The sequence below is a fragment of the Triticum urartu genome, chromosome 7A (genome assembly GCF_056163025.1).
Source record: "Triticum urartu cultivar PI428250 chromosome 7A, HENAU_Tu73, whole genome shotgun sequence".
Classification (NCBI taxonomy): domain Eukaryota; kingdom Viridiplantae; phylum Streptophyta; class Magnoliopsida; order Poales; family Poaceae; genus Triticum; species Triticum urartu.
Window position 1 is genome coordinate 197,516,153 of NC_141879.1, and position 18,061 is coordinate 197,534,213.

Genomic DNA, 18,061 nt, shown 5'->3' on the forward strand with positions numbered 1-18,061 from the left:
GAATCTAAACTATAAATTTGCATGATACTCTATGTACTATGAGTTGACTCGCTAATAAGCATAAAATCATCTTTTTTTCTTATTAATATTGCATACATATTCATTGTAAACTGAAGGAAACCTGAACAAAAAACAAACTTTATTCTAAGGTGGAATGAATTAAAGGCATTGGTATCCTGAAGAAAAAAATGAAGAAAAAACTCAAAACAAAGGATAACAAAAACTTGCACGTGTTGCATAGAACTTGCACTATTCCATAGTATGCAAAACCAACCATATAGTAGTGTAACTTTCAGACGATGTGATTTGCACACGGATTATATGAAATATGCATGTACACATCCATATTTGTACTCAATATTCAAACAATTAAACAACAATGTTGGAGATTAATCATCTATCGACACGACGAATATGAACTGCACCTCATGTCACCTTCCCATCTCTCTCACGCATGCATATACATCCACATACATACACACATGCATGGTTCCCCAACCCACATGTGTGCGCGCACAAACACATACGGGTCCACGGGTCCAGTACACACACATCAGCATACATATGCACACAGGGAGGGGGGGGGGGGGGGGGGACACTAACACAAACAAAAAAGAAAAAAAAGGATTAAAGGTAAGTAAAAAAAGTGAGTTGCAAAAAGGAATTTTCAGGTGACTTACAAATAGCCCACACAAATTAATAAATTATGCGCATAGAATTTGCTCATAGTTTCTAACAAGTGAACTTGTGTTTGTTTCCTAGAAAGAATATCTTATATACTCCTCCGTGTGTGGTCATTTCCCATCACCAGCAACTGATTCCATTATGAAGAGCTACAACTTGGAATCAAACGTTAGAATCACGATTTACTTTCACCATTAGGTTTCCACGATGGGCTCATCAAAACTAGATCTCATTTGATGAATACTTTTCTAGAAAGAAACTCCAGTTTTAAAACAAAGCAACTTCCTAGTACTAATTGCATACTCCCTCCGTCCCAAAATAAGTGTCTCAGCTTTAGTACAAATTTGTATTAAAGTTCGTACAAAGTTGAGACACTTATTTTGGACGGACGGAGTATGAGTCAAGATTTAGTGTCAATAGTCATAGCATGTACTCCCTCCGTCCCAAAATAAGTGACTTAACTTTGTGCTAACTTTGATTGAATAGTCTGAAACAACCAGCTGAGTGACCATCAAGAAAAAATGACTACTACTCTCGTTTGCTCATCAAGGCTTCTATAATAGGAATCATTCAATGATGTTCTTTGACATTTAACCATCTGTTCATAAAAAACGCACAAAAGATTAATGACTAAAGTAAAATGTGATGTAGAGCTATGATGCTTATTTGTTAATGAATTTAGCAGCTAATCAGACACATGGGATCAGATATAGGAACATATAAAATGCTGCAATAAGACTATGAAGTGAAAGCTTGGCGCAAACATGATGAATGTTACTGCCATTCCAGAAGCAACTAGTTTTCACCCTTTCTACCTGATGATATGGCAGGTAGAGCTGTATATAAGCCAAATCCTGCTAAAACTGTACCCACAAAATAAGAGTTCTCTGCAATACTCAGGCCTCTCGAGTTTCCTTCTAATATTTGAACTTCCAGAACATTGACGAGTGAGAATCATCCACAGCATAGCACAAACTGTCAGAATCACGGTCCATATGACCATAACCCTCAGCCTCTGCTATCAACAACGCCAACAAATCCTTGTAACGAGATTGTTTCTTTTGAAGCACGCGGATGTAGGCAGATAGTCCAAGCCAATTGGTTTCTTTGCGTCTTAGCTTTAGAACTGGGCGCACATTGGATTGCAGCTCCATATCTTGCATACGGCTGACAATCAGACTATGCATGTATCTATTCAACGGAAGAAGGGATTAGAAAGTTATACCTTGTTTGATGAAATAAGTGGATAGATAGTAAACATAAAGCACTTCAGCGTAGTTTTTTATCACAAATATAAATGTCAAGAGAAATGTAATACCTGAAGGTCTTCTTAATGACATGCAGCAACTCGGGTTTGCTTATGCTGGAATAAGGCATGCTCCGCATATAGCAATGAAACTTCATTGCGCATAACAGGAAGGCTTGATATATATTCAGTCTTACAGTGCCCAGTGAGTTGATATTGGAGTCATAGAAAATGGGATGGCACTTCGGACGCATGTAATGGCATAGCTTGCTGCGAAGGTACTTCATGGAAGAATGCATCTTCACAGTGATCGTGGAGATGATTGTAATGCCTAAATACCTGTTTGAGAAATGTGCATACTCATTACTAGTTCTTCAACAGTTTTTTATTAGGAAAATTAGCTTGGACTGGATCACTGGAGAACCAGTAAGACGAACACTGCCAAATTAGGCAATAAAGCAAACGGACACCTTTGTTAAATTTACAAAATTTTGCTAACAGAAGCACTGGAGCTCGTGTGCTCTACTGTAAGTTTTCAACAAGCTTCTAAAAATAGACAAAAATTCAGGAGAATCTTGTATCAACATTTCAACTTATGTAATTGCCTGTGGTTTAAAAGAAATACACAAAAATGATTAATCCAGGTTTCAACAAAAAGATGGCAGAACCACAGCGGTGGTCAATGTATTTCTCAGGGTTATAAACAGGTCAACCGTCCTAGATCCATGTTCTGTATCACTGAAGATGATCTCAATATTGATGAACTGAATCAACAAACTAAAACTAGAAACTGACAGACATACCTTGTATAATCAGCTTGAATTTCTAAATTTTCACAGTTTATAAGCAAACCACTCCATGGTATGAAAGTGACTCCATCATCGCCCATGTAGAGCCTATTATCGCACTGCTCGTTATCTCCAATGTTGAAATTATAACCATATTTGCTGTCATTCATGTAAGTATTGTAGTACACAAAACCTCTTCTCATCCTATTAAAGAAATTCAAAGCATGCTTCTTTGAGAGAGAGATAAACATGAAGTCATCAATGAACCTCATCATTAAAAATTCCGGTTCTGAAATAGCATCTCCTGAATTTCCATCATGCAGAAAATTCAATATCACAGAATTCTCAAGGTGACCATAGTATAGGGAACAAAGGTTAGGGGATAACTTGTTTCCTTGAGCAATCCCTACTTGCTGCAAGTAAAATGTTTGCCCAATCTTCAGAATATTGCACTTGACTTGTTCGAAAAGGACACGTTGAAGCTCTTCCTTCCGAATTGTACTAACAGTTCCCTGATTTCAAAAAAGGTAGAGCTTTAAGATATTCGGTTGGTCAATACTTGTATTCTGTGTGAGAAACAAACAATTGGAAGTAAACAGATTGTCAAAAAAGATAGAGCAACAGCATGGGCAAGCAAAAACTGAAAACATGTTCCAAAATCACTTTCTACTCCCTTAGCCCTTCTCTCAGCTAATGGACCATGGATTTTAACTGTGGTGAAACTTCAATCAAATTTCATGAAACTTGCATATCTTGGTAGAGGACAGAACATGGCAATTATCTGCCAAAAAATCGGTCAAATTTGAAAAATAAGCTCATCGTTCACCGTCCTCACAAAGGCAAGACACCTAATCTGATATGTTCGTGTATTAGGTTAACAGACCAGATGACAAATGTGACCTATGCAGATATACTAGAAATCTGATTGCTCAAGAAGTTCCAAAGTGATTTTCTGAACATGGATGTGTAAACCCTTTTAGAAGCAAAGATTGTGTACATACATCATACATCAATGCAATTGTGTGATCACAGCTTTACTTACCAGATGGATTACATATTTACATTAAAGAACTCACCCCAGAAGTATGTGCCAGAATATATAACATCGCTACATTTTATTATTTATGTTCCATAATTAGTAGGTCCTGTGAAGAACTTCTATTTTTGCATTAGACTTCCATAGACATGAAGGTGGAAATGCAAAGCTGACCCCCTAACTAAATGGGATAGGCAAAACATTATGATTTCAGTAGCTTTCGCCTTTAGTGGCAAGCATTTGCATATTCAAGTGGTTGTTACATATACTCCCTCCGTCCCAAAATAAGTGTCTCACTTTGTACTAACTTCAGTACAAAGTTGCACTAAGCTTGAGACACTTATTTTGGGACGGAGGGAGTACTTAACATCAGTCACGTTCAGTAACAAGTCAAACACCAGAACAAATGAAATAAGCTCTGATACAGTACCTGATCAACTAGAATGCCACCACCTGATGACCGCTGAATTGAGAAATCGTTAATACCGTTTCCGTCGCTGACGACTACATTTGAATCAAAGCGATAAGCCACATTCTTAGACCTACTGTAAATTACTTTGGTACATTTTCTCAAGGCATACTCATCACCTTTCAGAACATCATCCATAATTTTCAGTAGCACGTCATGATTAACACAATCAAATGCCTTAGATACATCAGCAACCACAATATATATCTTTGACTCTTTCAACTGTCTTCTTACTGAAGACATAAAACTGGAAAGATTTTTGTAAACACCATCATAATCAAAAACAGAAGAACCAAACATCTCTGGGTTATCATCCCTTAATTTTTTAATAACTAAATGACACTTGTTGAGAATACCATCCTTTGACTGAGATTTAAAATTTACTAATGGTCTGATATCTTTTGCTTTTGGAAGAAATCTCACTCTTGAAGAACGGTACAAATGTTTTATTGCTCTCCTCGATGTACGACGCAAAATCTTGAAGCTCTGCGCATTTAAGGAAGCAATAGTATTGCTAGTTAGGTTCCTCCACACTGACTTTGGATAATAGAAAACATCATATCGCTTTGTTTCTCTTTCTGTAACATAAAAGTATGTACTGATCAATGGGATCACAATGTCAGAAAATAACCAGCTAATCCAACAATGCAAGAGATTGTTCTGTTTCTGCTCCTCTGTACCATTTGACAGCCCAGTCTCTTCTCCAAGTAGTACAGAACAAAAGCAACTAGTGAATCCAATTTTTGATAGCCAAGAATATTCTGGTGCTTTCAACTCACAAATACAATCAGTTACTTGAAATGTTTCAAACCTGCGTAACCTTATAAACTTCCAAAGGTTCATCCTTAAGGATCTCTTACTAGAAGGATTCCCTAACAAAGGCTGTGGTATGATCCGTGTCAACACTGCCCAGACAAAGGATACTACTTGCTGATGTGTACTGTAAGCTTCCAACTGAGCAAAAGATTCACCACAATATGCTGATTTTCCTCCTGTTGAATATTGTATGTTGCCTGAAGGGAGCCCATCTTTTGCCACCTGCTTTGTATTAAAAGAGAATATGGCATCATTCTTCTAGTTTCACATTAATACATTTGTGCCATTTCGACCAAGTAAACAATATACCAGCCTGTGTAGAATGAAACATCCAAACGCATACATAATGCTGCATGTTTCACCAGCATAGCAGTTAAGAGGCCAGTAAGTCATGCCCTAACAAAAACATTTTTTCCCTATTCTAACCAGATGAAAAGTAGGAGTGGGGTGTTTCTCCTCTCTAAGAGTCAAAGTATATAAGCAGAATCAATTATGCTGAACCAGTGACAGTGGGACGTAGCTTGCCACACTTGACACTAGATTGTGGCGAACTGTAGAAAGCAACAAAAACAAGCCCTATAATTTCAACACTTAAAGCAAATAACTATAGGATAGTTCAGACAAAAGGATAAGAGAAGGCAAAATAGCCATAGACTATTTTATTGTTTGATTCTTAGTAATAGTACTCAAAAGTGGTTTAATTGTTCAAAAGTACCTTAGACTTAACAGAACAATGCTTCAGAAATAGTTTCTTGTACTGGCAGCGTTTAGAATTCCTTACGAGATTTTTCACTAGTTGAAGCATCCAATGATACCTGGTAACAGGAACATTAACCACTTACAATAATAGAGCCAGATAGATAAAAAATCAAAAAGATGAAGTGATGAACATATTATCCTGCATAAGTGTGACAACGGGCGAGAAAGTAATATCTTCAGAATAACGATATCATGGCCTCCATTAATGCATTTGCAGTGGCTTACATAAGGTTAACATGTGTGACTAAAAAAGGATGGGAACGGAGCAAAAATACGGAGACATTTTTAAGGAGTAGTGTATAATGTATATATCTCCATATGCCCTTTAGCACAAGATATAAAGGCCCGCATAAATGTTTACATGTATCTTATTGCAATAGAGGAAAACTGATCCAATCTTTCCTGTTAATAAACAAACAAAATTGTGTTATGACACACCTCCTCATCCAATGGTGACAAATTTAAACCTTTAAGATACTTTATTCGCCTGGCAGTAGGCCACTAATATATTGTCATTACTTTGGATTAGTAATTTAGATAATAAAATATGAAGTAATGGTATCTCAAACAGACGTGTTCAGTAGTAGCATGTGTTTGACAGAGGAAGGTGAAATTGATATCCTCACGTGCAGTCTAAAGCTTATGTGCAAAGTTATGCAAAATGCTGAAATGACACGCTGGCTAGTGGCAATATAATACAAATTAAATTTGTTGACTCACAAGCAATTAGAATTTGGTCTGGAAGATCCATGGCAATCACATTGGAAGAACTTTATGCAGCATTCCTTGATTCCAAATATGCGCTTTAATAAAGACAGTGCGTCTGGTCCTTTCCTTTTATTTGTCAAGTCTAACAGTATTAAGGAAAGTTTGCAGAAGATACTATGACAAATAATATATACAGCATACATACAAATACACGGTAAGATTTGCCGAGTATCACCTATGAACCTCCAAATGTCAGCATTTCAACAATCTAGTGCTTTACGTTTTTTCCATCATGTAACATCTTGTAAAATGTAGGTCCTCAAAAGAGTAAGTATAAAATACAGAGGAAACACATGCAACAAAAGAAGTATTAACATAAAACAAACCAAACACATACCAGAGCTCCGAAATAATATCCACGAGACCTTTTTAGCAGAAGAAATTAGCCTGGAATGAACTGATTTTGGTTTTTCATATATCACACATTCATGCATATCATTTGAAGGGAAGACTAAGAAACTGATTAATGTAAACTATTTACAAGTTATTTGAAACAATTCGGAAGTTTCCTCCGAGTAGCATAGTAGATAACGAAAATTTGCAACTAGATGTTAGTTCAATCTACAAAATTTCATGAAAATATATTCAGATACACATCTCTATCAAAATAGGAACGGTATATTTTATTTACAATATGGTTGAACGTTTGTAAATCAGATGATGTGGTCAATGGTAACTAGGAAAACGTTACTGTGAGTACACCATACGAGATACATGGCAAAATTATCCAGGGAAGGGTGCCAACATACTGTGACAGAGTACACCGAGTGACATACATATGGAACAAAAGCTCCAAAAAATATCCCACGTTGCTATGTAAGTCACCAATTATCTTATCACTTCCGCACAGAACCTTGCTCCCCTCCACCGATAGTCCCCCAACAAGAAAGACAAGAAAACTGAGAGTAGGTTTCGTTCTCCACTTACTGCAACTTTAGAACTATTCTGTTGACAATAATTGCAGGGTACCATTTCAAGAGATTGACACACTTCGAGCTTTGACAGGTACTAAATAGCAAAAGGATACTGCTGCGATGGAAGACATTCTCAGATATTTCTTTGTTATAGAAAATGGCCTGTCTTGCTATCAAAGAATCTACTGACACACATTTCGAAGCATTCAACATTAAGCAATTGAAACAGATGGAACCACTCTGCAAGTAAAAAAAATATGTTGAGGAAACAACAGGTCAACAGCAACATAAAAACTGCAAGTGGTTGTGTAGCAAGCCAATTGATCAGTGCTGCTGAATTTCAAGAACACTCCAAGTAGAAACACACAAAGCCCATTATCAAACAGCAGTAGCAATGTCCACAAAAATCACAAAAAAAGAGTCACATGCTGCACTTAGTAGGTTGCAGTTTTGGCGATTTCCACCGCATGGGCATACAGTATTCACCTTTGGTGGTGACTGGAGAGGTAATGTATAGCAGTGACTAATGCTGTAGCTCTAGAGTTTAACATCCCTTTCGGTATTATTGATCAAAACACAATGGTGGCCTCTCTTTAGAGACTAAAAAACATGAATCAATTCATCAGGACATGGCAAGCAGCTAAATACTTGGGAAACAAACTCAAGCTAATCAATCTAATTAGATAGATATCCTGGCTGACTTGGCTATACAGTCACTGTCCCTAGGGGGGGCATGCGGCAGCACTCATATAAGCAGCCCCGCACACATTTACCAATAGGGAAGCTTGTCCAACACCATCTGAGATGGCTTGACCATTTGAGGGATAAGATCCACCATTAGAATTGAAATTTTTTTAATAACATTATAAAGATACGGTTTTCTGGTCTACTTTTTACCACATGCTGGTAAATTATGCAGTTTGACAATGCAAAGAGGTGCTATTGAGGATTTCATTCCATTGTCTCACCAACATGTGACCCTAGGATCAGCATGTCGGTGAGGCGCTAAGTGGAAAATCTTCAAGTGTCAATATTCGCATCTTCTATTTTCCTCTCATCCAAGTTATTGCTTTTGACACTACTATATAACTTGGAGACTATAACGTTACAACAGTAGTCAAAAATCAAAATGAATGGAATAACTAATGATTTAGGCAGGTAGACAGAACTTGAGTGTAAGCACAAAAGAAACGGTAATAACAAATAACAGGAGATTGGGAAGGAACTGACATTCAGTTGTGGGTAGCTGGAGGGTCCTACTTTGGGACTTGTACATTGGACTCCTGATTTACCGTAACCACACAATAGATCCTGGGAAGGACTAGTATCTAACACAGAGCTAGGTGACTTCTTTAATGACAGGACAGGTACATTGCATGGCTCTTCAGTTTGTGAAACAAATTCACCATTGTTCATTCCAATAGAAATGTTATCTGCAGTATGCTTCAAGGAGTGTGTTTGACCATTCACTCCAGCAGCTGAGCCATCTGATAAGAGATTACACAGAGTGTAATAACTGTCGTTTAATTTACTTAACTCTGTCAACTTATCTTCGTTACAGAACTGCTTCTGCTTACTGCGGCGCTGCCAGCTGTACAATCTTTTTCTTTTCCTAGGCTTCCGGGTAAAGCAATTGGAACAGTTACATCCATCACTTGGACAATTAGGCTTTATAACTCTTTCAGCATCACAACTTCCAGAACTTTGTAGAGCATCATATCTCTGAGTGTTATCTGAACAGTAAAACGCAGAGTCTGAACTGTTGCCACGATTGCCTCCAGTTATGTTTAGTTTCATCTTTGCATTACGCAACACGTGGCACTGAGATCAAAAGACATGCAGTATCCGATCAGTTTATTAGAAAAAATATACCATAGCATTCACAGTGTGCTTGTTTGATAAAAGAACATTCGACAATGAGGTCATCAAGACATTTTAAGCATGTAGTATCAAAGAACATTATCAAGAAAGCCAATTCCTGGTTGAAGAAAACTCGGGACATGGTAATGAATTCTACAACAAACTGGGTGCTGCCATCTTGATTATTTGTATTCAAATGCTTAATCAGTTTGTTTACTTTTTAAATGCAGCTATAAAACAAACCAGAGTAAACTACCAATTGTTTACACCACATAAAGAAGTCAAACTATTAAGAGTAATACTAATGCAACGCTGTTTTCCATCCCCAACGTAATAGCATGTATGTAGAGACTTGTTTGGAATGGAAAAATGGAAGATTCTCTCGGCTATTGAAAACCTGAACCTGCGTGAGGAGCCTTATTTCCATGGCAGAACATCAGTAAAATAAAGTTCATAATGTCATTTGGGTTAGTAACCAGGTGCTTTTTATGATAAGATCCACCCATAGCCGGTTTCGATTAAGGGATAAGATCCACCATTAGAATTGAATTCTTTTTTATTAATATGTCCATATATACTCATCTGACATAGTTTGAGTTGATAGGCCTCTATATAGAGAGGAGCTTTTGATGAATTAATCAAGCAAGAACAATATAAATTAATTACTAGTCTCCTACATCATCCCAGTCTCTGATCTCTCCTATCTCCTTGCAGACGGGCCGTTATAGCTGTTGGATAAACAGCAACTGATCTTTACTAAGGGCCAAAGGCCATTACATATACATGTGTGGTGAAGTGCAGGAAACCCCTTATACAATGGGGATATACCGAAAAGAGACTATACACATCTAACACCCCCCCTCAAACTCATGGTGGATCAACAACACTGAGTTTGGAGAGGAGAAAGCCATGCTGCGCTCGAGTCTGTGCCTTCATGAAGATGTCAGCCAACTGTAACTCAGAGGGCACATAGTGAAGAGCGAGAGTCTGATCCTGCACAGCAGCACGCACAAAGTGGGCATCCACACCGATGTGCTTGGTGAGCTCATGCTTCACCGGATCACGCGCAATACTGATAGCACCGGTACTGTATGACAGTAAGGGAGTCGAGGTAGTAGCAAACACACCAAAATCCTCAAGTAACCACCGTAACCAGATCACCTCGGCCGTCAACATAGCCATGGCTCGCAGCTCAGCCTCTGTACTCGCCGTCTGTTTCTTTGTCTTCCAGGCAATAAGAGAGCCACCAAGAAAGACACAATAAGCAGAGGCGAGCATCGATCAAAGGGATCACTAGCCCAGGTAGCATCAGAGTAGGCCTGGAGCTCAAGAGTGCTGGAGCGGGGAAAGAAAAGGCGCTGAGAGATCGTGCCACGAAGATATCGTAGAACACAGAGGAGGTGACTATAGTGGACAGGGGTGGGGGCTGAAACAAACTGACTCAGGATGTGGACAGGATAGGAGATGTCAGGACGCGTAACAGCAAGATAGACAAGGCTGCCAACGAGGTGATGATACCGAGTGGGATTAGGAAGAGGGTCGCCATCAGAGGCACAAAGCTGAACGTTGAGCTCCATAGGAGTCACAACAGTGCGCTCATCACCGAGAGCAGCGCGAGCAAGAAGATCCGGAATATATTTTTCTTGGGAGACGTAGAAGCCATCAGAGATCGAGGAGATCTGAAACCCAAGAAAATAGCGAAGTGGACCAAGATCAATCATGAGGAACTGGTCGCGAAGGCGAGCCTTAACAAAGGCAATGTACTCAGAGTCCTCACCAGTGATGATCATGTCATCAACATAGAGAAGGAGAAGAGTCCGACCGCGAGGAGACGTGTGAACAAACAACGCGGGATCATGATCACTGGGCAAGAAACCAGCGGCAGTCACCACAGAGGCAAAGCGCTCAAACCAGGCGCGAGGGGCCTGTTTAAGACCATAGAGGGAGCGACGAAGTCTACAGACCATACCATCAAGAGCATAGCACCCCGGTGGTGGCTGCATATAAACCTCTTCACGCAACTCGCCATTAAGAAAAGCGTTCTGGACATCAAGTTGAGAGATAGACCAATGACGAACAGAAGCCACAGCAAGGAGAGTGCGGACAGTGGTCATGTGGGCGATAGGAGCGAATGTCTCATCATAATCACGGCCCTGCTCCTGCTGAAAACCACGGGCCACAAGACGAGCTTTGTAACGCTCAAGAGAACCATCGAAGCGGGTCTTGATCTTGTAGACCCACTTGCAGGTGATGGGACGAACACCGGAAGGGAGGGAAACAGATCCCATGTGCCAGAGCGCTCAAGGGCAGCAAGCTCTTCGGCCATCGCAAGCTGCCATTCAGGCTGAGTCATGGCAGTCCGATAGGAAGTGGGCTCAGCAATAACAGAGAGACCGTACCGATTAGGAGAATAGCGATCAGGCGGAGGGCGAGGCCGAGCACGGAGGTTATGAACCGGGTTAGGCGTGAACGGAGGTGCACCAGAGGTGGAAGGTGCATCAGGCGCGTAAGGGAAAGCATCCTCAGTACGAGGACGGCGAGCATAGTGGAGAGGAAACGGTGAGAGAGGGCGACGGACTGGAGATGATGGTGTAGAGGTGGAGGAGGAGGATGGAGAAGATGGCGTCGGTGGTGAATGAGAATGAATGAGAGGTGTAGGAAGAAGAGGTGAAACATGAGGCACATAGCAGGGTGTATCGGGAAGGAGAAGAAAAGAAATATCGTCCACAGAGAAGCTCGAGGAAGAAGGACGTGGGTAGTAAGAGCGAGGCTCGTCAAAGGTCACATCACACGAGATGCGCAAGCGACGACCAACAGGGTCCCAACAGCGATAGCCCTTGTGCTCATTACTGTAGCCAAGGAAAACACACTCAACCGACTGAGCAGTCAGTTTGGTGCGCTCGTGTGGGGCAAGAAGGGCATAGCACACACATCCAAACATATAAAGAGCTGAGTAGTCTGGAGAGCGACCAGAGAGACACTCCATAGGAATACCATCCTGCAAAGCAGTCGATGGCTGAATGTTGATGAGATAGGTGGATGCAGAAACAGCCTCAGCCCAAAAATGGGGTAGAAGGGAGGCGGCAATCATCAGCGCACGAGCCGTCTCAAGCAGATGACGATGCTTACGTTCAGCAACACCATTCTGAGCATGAGCACCAGGACAGGAGAACTGGGCAAGGGTACCCTGTTCTGCGAGAAAGCCACACAACAGCTAGGAGATATACTCTCCAGCGGAGTCAGCACGAAAAGTACGAATAGGCGTGGAAAACTGGGTGTGAACCATGGCAGCAAATCGTTTGTATATAGAGAGAACCTCGCTACGAGATTTCATGAAGTAGAGCCAAGTGTAGTGAGAGAAATCATCAATAGACAAAACATAGTAGCGATGACCACCTTTCGAATCAAAGGGGGCTGGACCCCAAACATCAGAATGAACTAAGTCAAAAGAATGCTGAGATACCGACTGACTGGTAGGATAAGGTAACTGGGTATGTTTGCCAAGTCTACAACCATTACAAGGTAAAGAAACATCTCCAAATACAGACCCTAAGAGGCCCTGACGCACTAAGGAAGACAAGCGAGAGCCACATATGTAACCAAGGCGATGATGCCACTGCTGGAAGGACGCAAACGAAGAGGCAGCAAGAGCATGAGAGCTGACTGAAGTGGTGGCAGCGGAAGGAACACAGAGCCAGTCAACTTCCCAAAGACCCTCGGACTCACGGCGTCAGGGGCCAGCACCAACCAAAACCTTGGTGCAACGATCCTGAATGGAGCAAGAATCGGTATCAAGAATGACCCGACAACCAGAATCAGTAAGTTGGGCAGCGGAAAAAAGATTCATGGTAAGGCGAGGAACATGTGAAACACCAGGAACAGAAAAGGATGAAGTGGAAAGAATACCACGACTAGCAACAGGAAGAGATAACATTAATAGGAGAATCAAGAGGGCAAAGAGAGGACAAAGCTGGAGAATTAAAGGACATATGAAAGGAAGCTCCAGAGTCCATAACCCACGAAGATGTACCTGACGGTGTAGATGCCGGCGGTGATGAAGTGGTGGAAGCAGTCACAGCAGCAGCAGGACCAGTCAGTGATGAACCAGAGGAAGCCAGAAGGCGTTTAAGCCGTACAATGTCCTGGTCAGTGTGTGACGGAGTCGAGGAAGATCCAGGAGTCCCATTGGGAGAGGAGCGCCTCTGGTCTCGCTTCTTCTCACGGCAATCAAACTCTGGGTGACCTGGCCGAGAGCAGTAGCCACAGAAGGTGTCACAGCGCGAGCGGCCCTTCTTAGCATAAGGAGGGCGACCCACCCCCCACCCCCCTGAAGGTGTAGGTAGGAGCGGTGGAGCAGTGAGCCGAACAGACGACACAGGAGCCCGAGCAGCCAACACAGACGAAACCGCCAGCAACCCCGCAGAGCGAAGGCGGGTCTCCTCAGCACGAAGCTCGGCAAGCACCTCCGAGAGAGGAACACGACCACGAGCAAGCAAGTGAGCACGTCAAGGCTCAAACTCAAAGCAGAGACGAGATAAGAACTCATGAACCCTCTGAAACTCCAAGTCAGACCGCATAGTCTGACAGCAACGGCAAGTTCCACAAACAACTGTCACCCTGCTGAAGAGCATGCTCCTGACGCACTACAGAGAGGTATAGAGCATCACCAAAGGGCTGATAGCGCTGACAAAGATAGGACCACATGGCTGCAACAGTGCCGAGGCCCATGAACTCCGAAGCAAACTGAGGGAGGACACTCGTAGTGAGAACAGCAGCAGCTCGAGCATCATCATTGCACCATTGAGTGTAAGCAGACAGATCATACCGGTAGACAGAAAGAGCATCAGAATAGGCGGATACCTGTTGATCATAAGCGTCAACTGCAGCATCATCAAGAGCCTTGGCTGCATCCCGATCAGCCTAAGAAGCATCAGCAGCAAGCACCGGCGGTACTGGCGGGATAGGAGCCACCGAAGCAACAGGGCAGAGCGGACAGGGTACCTCGCCAGAGAGAACGCCCCACAGCAGAAGACCACGCATATGGATACGCATGAAGCCCACAAACTCAGCATAGTTGGTGTCATCAAAGAGAACCAAGCACCGAGGGACAGCTACATAGCCCGAAGAAGACATGAGGAAGTCTCTCTGCTGCTTCTGCCTCTTTTTTTTTTGGAGTCAACGAGAACAGCAAATCCCGATCGAGATCAAAAGGGATCGAGCGCCCGCTTGCAGGAAGCCCCCACGCGCACTCCCGCACGCCTGCTCGCACGGCCAGGCGAGCAGAGGCCAGGGGCCAGCGGCAGCAGCAGGAAGCGGGGCCAACGAGAAGGAGACGAGTGGCCTGGCCTGTCAGCGGCGAAGGCGCGAGGGAGCGGCCGGCCACGACGCGAGGGGGCGCCGGACAAGCTTCAGGCGACGAGGCAAAGCAGCTTGGCAGTTGGGGAGGGCGGGGCGAAGAGGAGACAGTGGGGTCCGTGACGAGGGGTGGCCGGCCGGGCAAGAGATGGCAGCTACCGGGCCTGGGCAGCCGGATCCGCGACAGGAAGGGCCGGAATCGAGAGTGAAGCTAGCACGGAGTTGCGGCATGCGGGAGAGAGAGGAACCTAACATCTGATACCATGTTGGATAAACAGCAACTGATCTTTACTGAGGACCAAAGGCCATTACATATACATGTGTGGTAAAGTGCAGGAAACCACTTATACAATGGGGATATACCGAAAAGAGACTATACACATCTAACAATAGCTATCTTTCTGGTGGTATTTATCCGTCATCAACCCTAGTGCATCGCAGTATGTCCGAATGGTTTTCGCTGTGCATGTGCCAGTCCAGACAGGTAGTATTTTTGTGTGCATGGAGAGTCATAGCCAGGTTGAAATTAATTGTAACCTGAAGAGCTTCCAGACCGGGACCAAAGATTTAAATTGGCATAACAAGACACGGACCTAAATAAATAATCACTGGGCCACATGATCTGAAGATAAATTCTTACCGTAGGACATTTGACTTTTGTAGATCTGGATTGTTGTTTTCTTGCCATGGTACTGGCAAATATAGGCTTGTGCAGAACAATGTTGAGTGGAACACCAGTCACCTGAAAGTAATCACTCTTTTTAATGGGCAAAAAGACTGATGAATGCCTCAGAATATAGCACATGAGAAGATCCCCAATCTGAAAGACAACAAGTTTCTGTCAAGCAAAGGATATGAGGAACTTTACTAAGCAAAGAAAAAGGATTTCCTTTACACTTACTCTATGCAGGAGAATATTCCAGGATGAAGAAGAAACAAGGTTAGCCTGGCCACCCTAGTAAGCATAAAGATTTAAAAGCATTAATGAAAAATATAAAAAGAGCAAAAAATAATTGTACCAATGGATCAAGCAGTGGCGAATCTAGTAGGGGGGCTTCAACCGGCTCTAGCCTACCCTCCAAAAATACAAAAAAAAATAGTACTACACGTCCCAGCCCAGCAACCCAATATCTTATGCTCTGCCGAACAGCACCAACACTCCAACAGCCCACACGCAAGTAGCACACAGGATATCGAGTAGGGACACATGATAGCGAGATGACGGACCCTCACGCTCCACGGCTCAAGACAAGTATATCAATATTTGTTTGCTGTAAAAAAACATATCAATATTTGTCTGTTTAAGTAGGAAAATATGAAATATATAATCCAATTTGATACTTTTCAAAAACTTCAGAACAACTATAGTAAATACTACATGTTTCCAATAGTAATCTGGCTAATTTTGAGCTTATTTGAAGAAAAGGGATTAAGTGATAATGGCTAATTTTGCTAACGAATTCATATTTTGGTGAAAATTATGATTTTTTAAATCTATCAAATACTACATGTTTCTAGTAGTAATCTAAGAAAGTTTCAGCTTGTTTGGAGCGAAAGGACTGGAGATAATGACTATTTAGCTAGACAGACATAAATTTCCGTTCAAAATTTGATATTTTCAGAAAACCATAAGATGACAGTAATAATACATATATTTTCAGTAGCATTCTGGCAAATATTAGCTTATTTGGATAAAAGAATTAGGAGATAATGCCCTTTTCTCTTTAATTAAAATGATGCTTAGTTTCTTGCTGTTAAGTTTGAGCCCACCCTTCATTGTCTTCCTGGATTCGCCACTGGGATCAAGCATGTCAACCTTCCAATCCAAGTAAAGGTTGTCCTTACCTACTAAGATTAAGCTCCGTATGTAGTGAGGACATAGAGCAGCAAGGATTGGTTATGGGGTTTACTGGTTTATATACAATTTTGAAAAGTTTTACATCGGTACAAAGCTCGTACGATTTTCACATATCCAATACAAATGTCAACAAATATATTGATGGTCAAACATTAAGATCAAATGCACTCATCGTACGATGCCACTTACAAAGTTGTCGATGCCAAAGAAAAGTAGTACAAAACTTTGTACACAAAAGTACATGGTATATTTTCACAACTGAAGAACCTAATCTGATTACACGAATTGCAGACTGCCAATACCACACATCCACAGCACCAACAACCCTTACATGAAGGAAGATGCTACTGAAGTGACACAGCCTTCATCACTGGTTTTCACAACAGCTCACAATTTGTTTCTAGAGAAGTGCGAAAAATGGATAGTAAAGCATAGGAAGGCAATGCTAGACAATAAAACGTGTGGCGGCAATTTCTTTTACATGCCACAAATCATTCCCCGCCTTTCAATAAAAAATGGCATTCATCGTACCTGATGGATACCATTGCAGAGGACGTTCTTGGTTCTACAGGAGCGATCCGTCAAGATCCACTTTATCGTCTCCCGAACGAGCTGAGGCGTACATAGCAATGCAGGCAAACGAACGGCAGCCTCAGATATATACCCAACAACGAAACGAGAAATCTAGCCACCCCAGGCACGACACGAGCAAGGATAGAAAATAAAGAAACCTGTCCCTGTGAGTGCCCGGCGTTCCCTGGGGTGTACCGCGGCGGCAGGGGCGCGGCCGGCGCGGGCTCGACGGCGCAGACGGCGCGGGTGACGAGGCGGCGGTACGCGACGGGGTCACCGTCGCGGAGGAGGTGCGCCCAGCGGCGGCACGCGAGGCACCCGGAGGCCGCGCCGCGGCAGACGGGGCAGGGGGCGCCGGGGGGCGGGGGCGGGGGCAGGAGCGCGAGGATCGCGCGGCCGAGCGGGCGGGCGCGGGAGCCGTAGGCCAGGCGGACCTCTGGGCGGCCGCCGAATGCGCGACGGCGGCGCCGCCGCGCCATTGAGCGAGCGCGTCGCTCGCGGGGCGAGCGAGGGAGGAGACGCCTGCGGCGGGCGGTGGACGGGGCAGGGGCGTTTGAGGCGGGATTTTGAAGCGGCGGGGCGGGTCAAAAAGTTTCCGCCAATTTTTCTCCGGTGCTCTCTTCTCGTGTTGGTTAGTTCGGCGGCGGTTCGTGCGCTTGCGTCGGGATTCGGGGAGAGGTGGGGCTACTATGGCGTTATGTGTCAAGCGGATGTGGTGTGAGCCGGTCATGTCAAAGTTTTACCGTGCTTTTTACGGACCAATCCACGCCAATAAAATTTAAAATAAAAGCAGAAAGTTATTCTCAGAGATGATAGTAGAGATATGATGTGTGTAACCGGCATTAAAGTGTGGGCACTAAAGGCCCCCGTCTCTTTAGTACCGGTTCAGCACGAACCGGTGCTAAAAGGCAACGACGTGGCACGAGTCAGCTCCG

The 18,061-nt window shown here is 43.0% G+C and overlaps 1 protein-coding gene and 1 pseudogene across 2 annotated transcripts; one reads left to right on the forward strand and one right to left on the reverse strand.

Annotated features, from left to right (window-relative positions):
• Positions 1-616: 616 nt before the first annotated feature.
• On the reverse strand, positions 617-17,724 carry TERT (telomerase reverse transcriptase). 2 transcript variants are annotated; one of them, XR_007288659.2, is made up of 13 exons: positions 17,285-17,723; positions 17,085-17,165; positions 15,597-15,650; positions 15,336-15,515; positions 8,711-9,301; positions 7,594-7,720; positions 6,519-6,648; positions 5,755-5,854; positions 4,185-5,261; positions 2,734-3,230; positions 2,003-2,269; positions 1,500-1,875; positions 617-1,282 (listed from the first exon to the last, which is right to left on the reverse strand). XR_007288659.2 is itself a non-coding variant. In XM_048685277.2 (12 exons), the coding sequence occupies exons 1-12, from the start codon at positions 17,603-17,605 to the stop codon at positions 1,602-1,604; spliced, it is 3,699 nt and encodes a 1,232-aa protein (XP_048541234.2). In that variant the 5' UTR covers positions 17,606-17,724; the 3' UTR covers positions 1,333-1,601. The 2 variants fall into 2 exon arrangements, 1 of the variants encoding a protein (XP_048541234.2); XM_048685277.2 differs by lacking the exon at positions 617-1,282 and having other exon boundaries at positions 1,333-1,875; positions 17,285-17,724.
• Positions 10,476-12,393, forward strand: LOC147958973 (uncharacterized; annotated as a pseudogene).
• Positions 17,725-18,061: the final 337 nt, after the last annotated feature.

Excerpts from the sequence above, each read along its gene's own strand:
- TERT (XM_048685277.2), bottom strand. The coding sequence starts at position 17,605 with ATGGCGCGGCGGCGCCGCCGTCGCGCATTCGGCGGCCGCCCAGAGGTC. Across the intron at positions 5,855-6,518 it reads AGACCAAATTCTAATTGCTT|GTATCATTGGATGCTTCAAC; the intron begins GTGAGTCAACAA and ends TCCTGTTACCAG. Across the intron at positions 2,270-2,733 it reads ATTCAAGCTGATTATACAAG|GTATTTAGGCATTACAATCA; the intron begins GTATGTCTGTCA and ends TTTCTCAAACAG.